Source organism: Cavia porcellus, unplaced genomic scaffold, assembly GCF_034190915.1.
Source record: "Cavia porcellus strain 051 isolate PalLab524CR breed Dunkin Hartley unplaced genomic scaffold, mCavPor4.1 scaffold_18, whole genome shotgun sequence".
Classification (NCBI taxonomy): Eukaryota; Metazoa; Chordata; class Mammalia; order Rodentia; family Caviidae; genus Cavia; species Cavia porcellus.
In genome coordinates, this window is record NW_026947501.1 from 9,217,507 (window position 1) to 9,232,638 (window position 15,132).

The 15,132-nt window shown below is 39.5% G+C and overlaps 1 protein-coding gene and 1 non-coding gene across 7 annotated transcripts in view; one reads left to right on the plus strand and one right to left on the minus strand.

The window, feature by feature from the left end:
- Positions 1-15,132, plus strand: part of Erlec1 (endoplasmic reticulum lectin 1) — a 51,610-nt gene that overhangs the window by 33,190 nt on the left and 3,288 nt on the right. For 3 of the 6 annotated variants that reach the window (XM_063229365.1, XM_063229367.1, XM_063229369.1), the window contains one exon: positions 11,050-11,397. The exons of the other annotated variants lie outside the window; for them this stretch is intronic. In XM_063229365.1, coding sequence (XP_063085435.1) covers positions 11,050-11,121 — 72 coding nt within the window. In that variant the 3' untranslated portion in view covers positions 11,122-11,397. Of the gene's footprint in view, positions 1-11,049; positions 11,398-15,132 lie in introns of those variants that run through there. 6 annotated transcript variants of the gene reach the window in all.
- Positions 9,562-9,698, minus strand: LOC111758384 (small nucleolar RNA SNORA2/SNORA34 family). Its single transcript, XR_002792564.1, has one exon. It is a non-coding gene; the product is annotated as a small nucleolar RNA SNORA2/SNORA34 family (small nucleolar RNA).

The window sequence follows — 15,132 nt, forward strand, 5'->3', positions numbered from 1 at the left end:
CGGAACAGCTGGAAAACATGTTCTCCCAAGTTATAGGTTGTCTTTTCACTCTATTGAGGGTTTCTCTTGCTGCACAAAAGCTTTTCAGTAAGGTGATATTCCAGTTGTTGATTTCTTATGATAGTCCCTATGCAATCCGGGTTTTGTTCATAAAGTCTTTGCCTACTCCAATGTCTTCAAGAGTTTTACCTAGTCTGTCTTCTAGCAGATTTAATGTTTCTATTTCAATATTAAGATCTCTGGTCCTTTTTCATTTTAGCTTGGTACATAGTGAAAGATACGGGTCCAGTTTTTAACTTTTTTCTGCATGTATAGAGCCAATTTTTCCAACATCATTTATTAAAAAGGCTAACTTTATTCTAGTGAATGTGTTTGGCATCTTTGGTGCTTAGTATGTCTAGAATTGTTTCTGCATGTTCTGATGTGTTCTGTTGGTCTTCAGGTCTGTTTTTTTGCCAGTACCACACTGTTTTATCACAGTAGCTTTATAGTATAATTTCAAGTCAGGGATTGTGATGCACCCTGTCTTGTTTTTCTTACCCAGGATTGCATTTGCTATTCTAGGTCATTTCTGGTTCCAGATGAATTTTAGGATTGTTTTTTCTAATTCTGTAAGATATGTTTTTGAAATTTTATTGGGATTTCATTGACTCTGAACAGTTTTGGAAGTATGGCCATTTTCACTATATTGGTTTTTCCTATCCAAGAGCACAAGATAATCTGTCCATTCTCTAATACCTTCTTCAAATCTCCTTTGTCCGAGTACTACAGTTTTCAGTGTAGAGGTCTTTCACTTTTACTTCCTTTGTTAGATTGATTCCTAGGTATATCAGTTTTTGCACACTATTGTAAAAGATATTGTTTCCCTAATTTCTCTCTCAGCAAGTTTGTTATTGGTGGACAGAAAGGCTACTGATTTTTCAGTGTTGACTTTGCAACCAGCTATGTTACTGAATTTGATTATTAAATCTAGGAGTCTTTTGGTGGAGTTTTTGAGTATCATGATACTTCTGAGTATCATGTCATCAGCAAATAAAGATAATTTAACTTCTTCCTTTCCTATTTTTATTCCTTTTATTTCTTTCTCTTGTCTAATTGCTCCAGCTAATGTTTCCAGGACTATGTTGAGTAGCAGTGGAGACAGTGGACATCCTTATCTTGTTCCTGATGTTGGAACAAAAGCTTTCAGTTTTTCTCCATTTAGTATGATGTTGGCTGTTGACCAGATTGAGATAAAGACAATGTATTCCAGGATTTTTGTAGGGTTTTTATCATGAATGGGTGCTGGGCTTTGTCTAAAGCTTTTTCTGCATCTATTGAGATGATCACATGATTTTTGTCATTGACTCTGTTAATATGGTGTATTATATTTATGGATGTACATACGTTGCACCATACCTGCATCCTTGGGGTAAGTCCCACTTTATCATGTCATACACTTTTCATGATTATTTACTGCAGTCTGCAGGTGTCTTACTGAGGATTTTGGCATTGGTGTTCATTAGGGAGACTGGCCTATAATTGTATTTCTCAGTTGGGCCCTTCTCTGATTTTGGTATCAGGATAATTCTTGCTTCCAGGAATGAATTTGGAAGTACTGTTTCCCTTTCAATTTCAATAAAGAGTTTTTGAAGTAGTGGTCTTATGTGTTCTCTAAATATCTTGCAGAATATCTTGCAGTGTATCTGTCAGGGCCTGGGCTTTTCTTTGTTGATAGATTTTTAATTACTTCTTCAATCTTACTTTATTCATATTGGGTTATTTAGGATTTTTATATCTTCTTGATTCAGCTTTGATAATTCATATGTATGTTGGAATCTGTCTATTTATTCTGTATTTTCTGTCTTATTAGAATACAAGTTTTCAAAGTAGATATAGAGGAAGAGCAAGATGGCAGATAGATAAGTAGCAAGGTAAAGAACCTCTCCTAGAGAAACAGCTCAGATGCTAGAATTTAACAGCATGGAGAAGACCAGACAAAAGGAAAGGGATTCTCATGATCCAGGAAGAAACTAAGGAAAAAGAAAAATGTAGACAGAAGGCTGGAGCCAGATTGCGCTCTCACCAGAGTCGGTCGGACTCATGGTCATGGTGCTCTCACTGGAGCCGGTCCAACCTGCAATTACACTGAAGTTGAGGGTTGGCAAGCCCAGGGCCCTCCGTGAGAAAAGGGTCACAATGGAGAACAGAGCCAGCTTGGAGATCTGCACTGGCCCATGGTGAGTGCTTGGAATTTGGTTCTCCCATGGGAAAGGAAGTCTGGCTGAGTGACATCTTGAAATCAGACAGGATGGGCCTGAATTCAGAACTGTAGTAGCTTCAGTTGGATGCTCCTGGCAAGGAACAGACTGGTGGAAATGGCTTGGACTGGATCCCACCCCTGAGCGGGATCCAATAGCCAGGGACGAACTTGCCCCTGAAGTTGTCCCAAACCAGTTCCATCTGCATGGCACACACTAACGTGGTGAAGACCCCTGGAGGTTGACTGGCTCAGAGGGAGGGGCCAGTCTAACTGCCCGACTCGTACCTCAGTGATAAACAGCAAACTGGAGAGAGCAGCAATCTGTAGCCAGCACACTTCAGAGTAACCATAACCATTACAGAAAAGGCCTGGGAAAAAAAAAAAACAGAAACAAGACTAGAAAGAAACAAGAAAAAATCTCCAGCTGCCAACCCAGGGAATATGGATCCAGGAGAGGTAAACACAGAAGAGATTAGGAACAGCAAACGTGCAATATCAGAAACAGCATCAGCTGACATAAATATCTTTGTGACATTATAGAAGAACTCAAAACAGAAATACTAATACAAGTAAAGCAAGATATAAGAAGATCAATAAAAGAAATGCTAAGCCCTCTCAAGACACAGATGGAAGAATAGAGGAGCATAGAAAAAGGAAGGAAAATTTTGATGAAGAATATTCAAAAAAACCTAGAATACATGAAACAGATTCAAAGAGATTACCAGGAAGTTAAAAACTCCATTGAAAGCTGGCAAAATTGCTTGAAAGAAACTAAAGATAGACTATCAAAACTTGAAGACAGGTTTGCAATGTATGATTGCAAAAGGAAAGATCTCATAAAAATAACAAGGAGACAGGAAGTAACAATACAAAGGCTAGAAGATGACAAGAGGATCTATTACTTATGAATAAAAAATGTGAGTGAAGGGGGCTGGGGATTTAGCTCAGCGGCATAAGTGCCTGCCTTGCAAGCAGGCAGTCGTGAGTTCGATCCCTGGTACCGATAAAAACGAAAAAGACCAAAAAAAAAAAATGTGAGTGAAAAAGCCGGGCATGGCGGTGCACTCCTGTAATCCTAGCACTCAGGAGGCCTGAGGCAGGCAGATCATTGCAAGTTCGAGACCAGCCTGGGCTACAAAGTGAGCTCAAGGTTAGCCTGAACTGCGTAGTGAGACACTGTCTCAAAAAGACAAAAAGAAAAAAAAAAAAAAAAAAAGTGAGTGAAGAAGCAAGGATAAACACAAATGAAATACAAAGGCTATTCAGAGAAATAATTAAAGAAAACTTCCCAAGCACAGGAAAAGGAAATGATATTCAGATAAACGAGGCACACAAAGCAGTATAGATGATTTTCTGGATTTCTGCGCGGTCTGTTGTGATTTTACCCTTTTTATTTCTACTTGCATGGATTTGAGTGTTTTCTTACTTTTTTATTTTAAGACACAACAGAATAAAACCAGTCAAAACAAACCATTGTAAAAGATACAGGGTGTCAAAGTGTTACAAAATCAACAGTAGTTACCATAACACCTTTTAATGTCTTCAAAATATCACCAGATAACTTCAAACATAGTAAAAATCAAAAAAATAGAATAGAATCAATAAAAACAAAACAATGAATGCAATAAAGGACTTCAAAACAAGCCTATAGTAAACCCAAAATTGCTACCATAATATATCTTGCTATTTTTGAAACAGCTGCCCCTGCCATTGGATTTGACATAAACAAAACAAAAAAGAATAAAACCCAACCCAACAAAACAATGAAAACAATATAGGACTTCCAAAATAAGACCATAGGGAATCCACAATGGCTACAACCCCAAAAAGGAGATCTCCCCAAATGTCACACTGGTTACCACTATTCTCTGAACCTGTGATCAGACCACTGGCCATAGATCTGCAGTGTTAGTTAAATACAAAGCACAACAGGCATCCAATTGCATTTCACCTCCATAGCTATCACAGCCTGTGTTTTTCTGGATAAGCCTGTCACTTGCAGGGGGTGGGGGTTGGTACTTCCTATTTGCCAGCCTGCATGCTGGGAAGGGCTAGGGTCTGTCTTGCTCCAGTCCAGTAGTGGCTGATTCCAGGACTGGGCTTGCTTGGTGGTGTGGCTTGTTTTCTCTACCCACAGTTCACCAATGGCACTGACTCACAGGCAAAGGCTGAGGTCTGTCTGTCCCAGTCTGGTAGTGGCCCCCATGTCGTGCTGGTTCCCAGACTGGGCTTGCTTGCTGGTGTGGCTTTGTTCTCTCTACCCTGGTCTGTGAATGGTGCTGACTCACCAGTAGAGGCTGGGGTCTGTTCCAGTCCAGCAGCAGCCCATGCATCTTTCTTTTTTTCAATAAGGCTTGCTGAGGGTTTGACAGTTTCGTTTAATCTTTCAAAGAACCAACTGTTCAATTCATTTGATTTTTTTGTATTATTTAGTCTATAGTGCATTAATTTCTGCTCTGATCTTATTTTTTTTCTGATCTTTTTTTTTAAAAGAGGATAAAACCAAAGAAAATAAAACAATAAAACCAATTGAAACAAACCAGTATAAATGATACAGAACTTGAAAACCTCACAAAATCAACAGTAGTTATCATAATGCCTTTTGTTGTCTTTGAAGTAACTGCAGATAACTTCAAACATAGTAAAAATTGAACAGAATGGAATGGGATAGAAACAATAAAAATAAAACAATGAGTACAATAAAGGACTTCAAAGCAAGCCAATAGTAAATCCAAAATGGTTACCACAATACGTCTTGCTATCTTTTAAATAACTGCCTATGCTGTCAGATTTAATATAATCAAAATAAAATAAAATAAAACCCAACCCAACAAAACAAACTGATATGATTTCCAGGCAGGGGTCACCTCCTGGTGAGGTCTGGTTCTTTCCTCCCACAGCCCATGAATGTTGACTCACAGAGACTTGGGTCTGGCTGTCCCTTCTGGCAGTGGCCCACGCATGGCACTGAGTTCCAGGTGATGATCACCTCCTGCTGAGGCCTGGTTCTCTTTGCCTCACAATCCTTGAATGGCACTGACTCATGGAGACGGGCTTGGGTCTGGCTGTCCTCGCTCCTGTAGCTGCCTGCCTATGATGCTGATTTCCAGGCAGTGATCATTTCCTGGTGAGGCCTGATTCACTTTCCTCCACAGTTCTTGAATGGCGCTGACTCATGAAGAGAGGCTTGGGTCTGGCTTCCCTGCTCAGGCAGCAGCCTGCACATGGCACTGATTTCCAGGCCAGGATCACCTCCTGGTGAAGCCTGGTTCTCTCTCTCCGTAGTCCATGAATGGCGCTGACTTACGGAGAGAGGCTTGGGTCTGGCCATCCCATCTGGTAGCAGCCTGCGTGTGGAATTGATTTCCATGCTGCAATCACCTCCAGGTGAGGCCTATGGTTCTCTCAATTCTCTCCCCCCACAGTGCACAAATCTCTGCTCTGATCTTTATAATTTCCTCCCTCGTATGAGCTTTTGGCTTACCCTGATCTTCATTTTTTAGAAGTTTGAGGTACAAAATTAAGTTGTTTACATGCAAGTATTTACTACTATAAATTTTCCCCTAAGGACAGCTTTTATTGTGTCCCATAAGTTCTGCTGTGTTACATTGTCATTATGATTGAACTCCAAAAATGGTCTAATTTCTTCTTTAAGTTCATGTGTGACCCATTGGTTGCTCAGTAGAGTGATATTTAATTTCCATGTGTTTATGAAGCTCTTGTGGTTTCTTTTACCATGAATTTCCAGTTTCGGTGCACTGTCTGATGATATGTATGGGATAGTTTCAATTTCTTTGCATTTACTTAGGCATGTTCTAGGGGCCCGTATGTGATCTGTTTTGGAACACATCCCACATACAGCTGAGAAGAATGTATATTCTGATGATGTGGGATAGAACATTGTATAGACATCTATTAAGTCTATTTGTTCAAAAGTTTGATTTAGTTCAAATATTTTATTTTATTTTGGCCTACTTGACTACTGTCTTTTTGTGACAGTGGGCTGTTCAGATCACAATTGTATTAGGACTTACTTAAATTTTCATATCCATTAGTACCTGCTTCATGCCTTTCAGTACTAGTGCAAATGTACTTTGTCTTCACATACAATAGTACCCTTGCTTGTTCCTAGATTCTCATCACATGGAGTACTATTTCCCATCTTTGACTTTCAGTCTATGAATTTCTTTTTTAATTATTTGTGTTTCTTGCATGCAGCATATTGTTGAATCTTGCTTCTTGATCCATTCTCTGAGACTGTCTTTTGATTGGTGAATTGAAATCATTAACATTGATGGTGGTTATAACTGATATGTCTTCACTTACCCTTGTCATGTTATCTTCCTGCTGTTGGCTTCCCTCTTCCTTCCCTCCAATGTTTGCTTTCCCTGGTAGATTCCTTCTGTTGAGGTTCATGGAGCTGTAGTCCTTAGTATCTCTTTCTGGAATATCTTTCAGAACATTTTGGAGTGCAGGTTTGGTGTTCATAAATTTCCTCAGATTTTTTTGTCATGGAAATATCTTATTTCTCCATCAGTTTTGAAAGATAGCTTTGCGGGATACATCAATATGAATTGAATTGAAAGTTGTTTTGCTCTAGAACTTGGATTATTCTACTCCAAGCCCTTCTTAACTTGAGAGTTTGTGCTGAGAAGTCAGCTGTTATTCTGATGGGTTTTCCTTTATAGCTGATTTGTTTCTTTTCTCTAACAGCTTTTAGGATTTTATTCTTGTGTTGAATTTCTGGAATCTTGACTATGATATGTCTGGCTGTGTTTTTTGTTGTTGTTGTTGTTGTTTTTGATTATTGCAAATTACAATTCTTTATGCCTTGCTTATCCAGAAGTCAAATTCTCTTTTCCTACCAGGAATGTTTTCTACCTGACATCTGTGAACATTTTTTAATGTCATTAGTGGTAGCTCCTACTTGTTCATTGACTCCAGTCAAAGTTCTTTGTCTCATCTTGCAGCTGCTGTATTGATTTCTCATGATCCCTTGTTATTTTGAAGAAATCTTTCTTTCCTTGGTCGCTAACTCCAAGCCTGTCTCAGTATCTGACATCCTGTCCTCATACTGGTCTAATGTGCTTCAGATACTTTCAGTGGGGTTTTATTCTCCTGGATATCTGCTTAAATCTGCTTTGTGGTTTCCTTTCTTTCCTGTGCTGAGCTTCCATAATTTTCTCAAACTCATCTATTTTTTTGTCTCTGCTCTAATGTCGCTAAGCATGGTGTATATTTTGATGATTATCTCTGTAGTTATCTGAGAGATTATTTCTGATTTCATTTTTTTCCAGAACTTCATTCAGTTTCTTTGTTGTTAGCACTTCAGAGAGCCCTGGCAGGGGGCTTTCAGGTCCCCTACCACACTGCCCCCTCGTTTCTCCTTCGTGAACTGGATGTCTGAGGCTGCATTTTGTTTAAGTGTCTTCTCATTTTCTTTTCTCTCTTTTTTTTCCAGTTTCATTCCTGGAGTGATGCTTGTAAGTTGCCCATGGTGGGCTGCTTTATTGGTAGTATTTAGGATCCTTAGGTGATGATTACTGCTCTGAGGTATCTTTCAGGTGTAGGTGGTTTTGGGGTCTTAAATCTTTTGGAAGATCTGGCCTCTTCAGTTTGTTGGCGATGAGAAGTTTTTGCTTGTTTCCCCTAGGCCCTGGTCCTTTGGCACTGTATTTTCTGTGACCCTTAGTTAAACTCTGTCATGGATTATCAAGACCAGCGGCACCAGATAGTGCGGTCCTCCACATCCGCTGCGTCCCTCCACTGTTACTTCTCTCTAAAGCAGAGCCTCCAGGGTCACCAGCCATCACTGTCACACGATTGTGTGTCCCAGGTCCAAACAGCAGGTCTCCTGCAGTGAGTCCCATCACAGGGAGAAAGCACGCCCGGCTCCCACCTCCTCCCTCACTGAAGTGTTTCTTTCCCTCTCTCTGGGGGCTTCGTTTCACTTCAGATTCCTCCTGGGGCCGGGGGACCTACCTCTCTCCTTCCTGTCTTCTCACGATGCTATATATTCTGACATCTCTCTTATTTCTTGTTTCTAGAAGTTCAAATATATTCTGGATATAAACTCTGTGTGTTTATATTGCATTTTTTTTCATAGTCTGTGGCTTGCCTATTCAATTTTTTGTTTATTCATTTTTAAATTTTTTAATGAGCAAAACTTACGTGATTTTTATCAACTTTTTTCTTTTATTATTTTTTTTTATCGGTACCGGGGATTGAACTCATGACTTCCTGCTTGCAAGGCAGGTTCTTATGCCGCTGAGCTAAATCCCCAGCCCCTTTTTCTTTTATTATTGATGCTATTTTTGTCCTAAGTAATTTTTGAGGCTCCCCAAAATCATAAAGATATTCTTCTGTATTTTCCTCTAGAAACTTTGTGGTTATGCCATTGTTTGTTTGTTTTTTGTTTCTTGAAATGAGATTTTTGCTGTATAGTTTAGGACAGAGCTTTGAACTCACTGTGTAACCCAAGCAGGCCTCTGACTCAGCGATCTACTGCCTCAGCCTCCCCAGTGCTGGAATTACAGGTGTTCACCATCGCACACAGCTGCAATATCTTTTCAGTGAATTCTTCTGCTCCATTCTTCTCCTCCTATATTTCTGGGATTCCAGTTAAATATGTTACTTTTTTTTTTTTTGAAGGTAGTAAAAATACAACAAACATGTTACTTGAAATTGTCTCACCTCAGAGTTTTTCTTTTTTTTTAATTTTTATTTTAAAGGGGATAAAATTAAACACCACAAAATACAACAAAATAGGACATAAGAAAACAAATATAAGAGATACAAATTTCAAAGCTAGACAGCCTGAGATCTTCACTGTCTATCATATTGTCTGTTTTCTTCCAAATAGTTTGTCCATGTCTTCACATACAGAGAATTCATACAAAACATAGTATAAAACTGATCTGAACAGAATGAAGAAGGCGTTTTAGGTCTTCAAAACCAGACAATAGGGATGTCACTAATGGCTGTTGTAGAGTCACTCGTTCTCTTCAAAATAGCTGTCCACACTTTCGTGTATATTGAAGTTCAACAAAACAAAACAGGCAGAGGGGGAAGAGTTGCTTGATTTTCCAGTGCACCAAGTCCCAGCATGGCTGGGGTCCCAGTAAATGCTGGTGGCTCCCATCCTGGGCCGCTGGAGGCTGCCACACAGCTGCTCACCAGGGAGGGAGGGGTTGCTTGGTTCCCAGGCTCCAGGTCCCAGCATGGTGCAGGTCCCAGTAAGGCCAGTGGCTCCCATCCTGGGCCACCGGAGCCTGCCATGCTCATAGCCACTGACAGCGTGGGGCGGGGGTGTTGCTTCAAGCTGTTTCTTTCTAATGAATTGACCGTTTCACTGCCCAAGTTTTGCAATGGCCAACAAATCGTAGAAAGACATCTCTTTAGGCTCCTGCTTGAAACCAACAGTGGCAGGAAGCTGCCGGCCTTGATTGAGGGCCAGAGTTTTTCTTAGTCTCACTTTTTTCCTTTATTTCAGGTTAAAATCATTTCTGTTAACTGTCTTAGGGTCAAAGACAATTTGAATGACTTCATCTCTGACAATTTCATCTGAGATATATTTTTTACCTCTAGTATTTCCATTTAAGTCTTTCTCATTTTCATATTGGGGATCAAACCTAGGAGCACTCTACCACTGAGCGACATCCCCAGCCCATTTTCATTTTTCATTTTGAAACGTGATTTTGCTAAGTTGCCCAGCCTCACCTCAGACTTGCAGTCCTCGTCCCTCAGCTTTACCTACTTTAAATTGTAGTTGTGCGCCTCCACACCCAACCTGATCCCTGATTCATTTTGCCCTCCTTTTGTCTGCTGCAGTTCTTCCTGGCTGGTCACACGTGTTGTCCACCTTTTCCACTGCTGTCTTCATCTTTTTTGTGTATTTGTTCATGTTTGTTTGTTTGTTTGTTTTGAAACACTGGGGATTGAACCCAGACCTTTACATTGAGCCATGTCCCTTGCTGGTTCTGTTTTTTAGAGATAGGGTCTCTCTAAGTTAGCCAGGCTGGGTTTAAATTTGAAAGCCTGCCTTAGCCTCCCAGAGTGCTGAGATCACTGACATGTGTCACTATGCCCAATTTCCTCGTATTTCGTAATTGTCATCACATCTAATCATTTCAATTTCTGATCCATCTTTGCATTGCTTTTTAAATATAACATTGTTTTGTTATAATTTATTTTTTGGTTTTTTCTGTATAAAATTTACCTGTATATTCTTCCTACTCCTGTCTTTTCCACATTTTCTGTCTGCCCTTTTTTTATGCAAAGATAAAAATAATTTCTGCACATGTCTTTCACTTGATACGGATAACTTAAAAATTGTTTTTTGATTTGTATAAGTCACATCAAAGCCACATGGTAGAGTATGCCTATAATCCTAGCACTCTGAAATGCTGAGGCAAATGATCATGAGTTTGAACTCAGCCTGGGCAAGTTACTAAGACTGTTTCAAAAAGGGCTGGAGAGGTAGCACAGTGCAGAGACCTTGAGTTCAAAACCTAGTACCATAGTGCCTAAGTTTACAAACACTTTCCTTTGCAAACAGTTCAGTTTGCAAGCAGAAGCATTGGGCAAGATTTTGTTTTGTTTGCAAACTGCATCAGATGACATGTACTACCATGGCCATGTTTCCCATAAAAACATGTTAAAAACAAGTTAAGTTCATGAATTGTGGATAAGGGCAGGTAGGTAATCCACAATGCGACATCAAATGCATGTAGCAAATGTACTTATTCAACAGAATAAGAATGAATTAGTATTCAATGTATCAACTTTTTAATGGTGTTGTTGTTTAGGTTGAATCTCCAGTGATCTGTAAAATCTTAGATACAGCAGATGAAAATGGACTTCTTTCTCTCCCCAACTGAAGAATACTAAAATTGAAGGCAGCAAAGATCATTGAAAGTCACGATGATTTCTTTGTATGTGTCTCTTAGAGTTCACAGCCATGGACCTCATCCAATGGATTGTATAAAAGAATACTGAACCACTTTGTGAATGTATATGTGTATATAAGAGATTATTGATAAACTTCTAAGACAGACATTTATCTCACTTCTTGCTTTTGTGTATGTGTGTCACATAAATTGTATTCTGTCTTTGCTTGGATAATGTGATTCCAAAATAAATCTCATCCAAGTAAATTAATGAGTCCAGCCCCTCTGAATGCTGTAATTGCTGTGCTTACTGAAAGATTTTAAATAATAGATTATGTAAACTGTAGTGTATATAACTAGCTAATGAAGTAAAGATGACAAAAAAGAAATTGATGTTTATTTAAATAAGAGACCACGTAAGGTGTGTGAATTCTAATGCCTAAGGTCCTCTCAACAAACTTTCAGACAGCAGCCGCTCTCTACCGGGCCTTGAACTAGACTGTGTGCACAATGCAGAGCTTCACGGGTGAAGTGTCTTCAGCACTGTTACTCTAAGGAAGCTCCTGCTGGTGACAGGTTGCTTCTGTGTCCAGCTTTCCCGTTTGCTCTCTTCCTCAAGTAGCCGTGTTTATGCCGGGATGTGTCCCGGGGGGAGTGGCCCGCATGCTGTGACTGGCGTGGTTTGCCCTAATAACAGCGTACTGCTCTGGCTGTCCGTTGCACTTGTACACTACACATACAGATTGCAGTTCTGGATGATTTTACAGCCCGCTGTTTATGTAAAATGAGTAAAGTGTCCGAAAGCAGTGTTCCCCACAGCAGTAGCAGAGTATGCAGTTCCTTTACTTGCTCCATTGCCCCGCTGCACACATGAGTGCAGCTGTCTGATCAGGGAGCATGGCTGTGAGGAGGCAGGCCCTGCGTTCAGCTGCCAGCACCAAAAAGAGGGAAACGTAGCCATAAGATGCCCTTCCTCCTCCTCCTCCTTTTTTTTTTTTTTTTTTTTTTTTTTTTTTTTTTTTTTTTTTTGATAGTAGCGCCCAAATTCAGAACCTTACACTTGCCAGGTAGGCACTTATGCCACTGAGCTAAATCCCCAGCTCCAAACTCAATAAGTTAAAAATCATATCAAAACAGCAGAATTTGGGCTGGGGATTTAGCTCAGAGGCATACGTGCCTGCCTTGCAAGCAGGCAGCCGTGAGTTCGATCCCTGGTACCGAAAAAAAAAAAAAAAAAAAAACCGAAAAAGACAAAAAAAAATAAAATAAAAAATTGGGGGGGCTGGAGGTTTAGCTCAGCGGCATAAGCACCTGCCTTGCAAGCAGGCGGTCGTGAGTTCGATCCCCTGTACCGATAAAAATGAAAAAGACCAAAAAAAAAAACAGCAGAATTTTCCTCACACTTAGATTATAAGAAGGGAGGTAATTAGAATTGCGGAAGGTTAGTGCCAGGAGAAACTTCAAGAATATTTAGACCAAACTCTCTTAGAAGATAATATATATATGTGTGTATATATATATATGGCATACCAAGGAAGATTCCTAAAAGTAGAAGTCATCATTTCCAAAGAAAACTGTGCTAAGAGTCAGCCTTCTGTGCCTGTGAACTGCAATTCTGTAAGGGTAGGAGTTACCGCCAGCTTATCACCTCGTATACACCTTGGTTTCCCTGTCAAGTCTCACTTGATCTCAAGGATTGGTTGCTACCTGCATTAGCAGGTTGAGTTCATAATAGGGTAGAAATGGTTCAGTACCACCTATGCCCCTTGAGAAGTCTGTTAAATGGAGCACTAGTACCTTCCTGTGAGATCAGATGGTTTATGACAGGGCCTAAGAATCTGTATAACAAACTTAGCAAATGATACTGTTTTAAATTCTCCAGTGACTGAGAGTCACTGACATAGGGACTTCACTTTCAGTGATTTCACACATAACAACCTTCCAGTCAAGAGTCTTGGGGATGGGGCTGGGGATTTAGCTCAGCGGCATAAGCTCCTCCCTTGCAACTGTGTGGTCATGAGTTCGATCCCCGGTACTGATAAAAAAGAAAAGGACAAAAAAAAAAAAAAGAGAGTCTTCGGGAAATAAGTGGTAAAGTGGAAAGTTGGGTTTTTTTCAATTGTTTTTAGTTTTACCAGCTCTTCTTTTAGATGCAACTAGGTGGGGCGAGTAGCCTAGCTCGAGTGTGTATATTTGATTAAAGGACGTCTGCAGCAAATTGTTTGAAAACTGAAATAGTACGCCTTGTGGATAGTCTCAGGGAAATGTCCTGCTCAACAGCCTGATGCACGAACTGACCCAGTTTCCCACAGTGCAGCCGCTGCATAGCTAGTTTGTGCCACTCAGCTGATCCTGTGGTTTGCCCTCTATCACGTGACTGTTAACATTAACCCATTCAAATAGAAAATTAAAATGACATAGAGAAAAATGTAGGTAATTTTTTGCAATTATTAGATAAAAATACAGTAATTACAATGTTACTTATAGTAGGAAATGTAAATGACCTACAGCAGGAAATTAAGATAATTTTTGCATAGATTTATGCATTTTGTTAAATACAATTACACTATGAAATTTCCACAACATCTGACAGATAAGAAAGTGTTTTTGGGAACAGAATCAGGGTACACGTGCTGTCTCTACGCCAGGCCAGCTCCTCAGTAAAGCAGCAGTTGCAGGCAGCTGCATCTCCGTGCAGCTGCTTTCACAGTTACTGTCCTGAGAGCAGACAATGGAGACGCATGTGGAAACCATGTGTGCAGTCACGTGTAAGCAGTCATGCACCCTGAGACACTGCTTCCTTCAGATGCGTACAGGAAGCCTTAACATCAATAGTCATGGTTCAAAAGAACTATGAACTTTAATCACAGTTTATTATAGTCCATAATAAATCATGATACTAGTTATGTGAGTAAAGAATATACTAATAATCATGTTAGTAATAATATTTTTGTTTTTTTTTTTTTAAATCATTACCAGGGATTGAACTCATAACCACGTGCTTGCAAGGCAGATGCTTATGTTGCTGAGCTAAATTCCCAGCCCAGTAATAATACTTTTAAAATAATGTTTTACAAGACATTAAAAATTTTGCAAAGAGTATATTCAGTAAATGAGATAACATTTTAAGAACCTAATGAACTGTGTATGTAACATTCATATTTCAGTGTACTGGAATCTTCAGTGTATAAAAATGGAATAAATGGTTACAATATAATTTTCCTTTTGGTTAACAGTGCTATCAAAACATGTGCCACCTGGGCTGGGGATTTAGCTCAGCGGCATAAGCGCCTGCCTTGCAAGCAGGCAGTCGTGAGTTCGATCCCTGGTACCGATAAAAAATGAAAAAGACAAAAAAAAAAAAAAGAAAAAAAAAAAAACAAAAAAACAAAAAAAAACATGTGCCACCTGAACAGGTTCCTCCACCACACTAGCTGTGTGCTGCAGCTAGTACCTAAGTAAGCCAAACTACTGACCCAGTAGCACCGAAGACCTAGCCCCTTTCCTCTCACAGAAAAATAAAAATCCTGGTTACTCATGACCTTTGAATTGAATTTACAACCAAAGCTCCAAGTGAAGATAATTATCAGCAACCATTGGTAGGTCTTACTTACTAGAACACATATTTTCATTTGAGTATAGAAATAGAATTATCGGTGTGGATATTATATCTAATAAGAAGCTATGGAGGTAAAAGTTTTCAAAACATGTTGTCATCATGACATGGCTTAAGACAAAACTCATTTCTCCACTTCTTTCTTGTTTTTATTTACTTGGTAGAGGTGACTTAGAAACCACAGACTGCTATACTATAAGGGTATCTTCATCTTACAGACCAGGTATGTGAAAAGCAGGCTGTATACTAACAAAAGACGATCAGAGTTGTGAGAAGCTATAAGAAATCCTCATTTTTCCTCTTAAGTATTAAACCTCACTAAGATTTAATATATGAACTAATACCAATGTATTTGGTCATTCATAAATCAGAAGGTCTCATGTCAG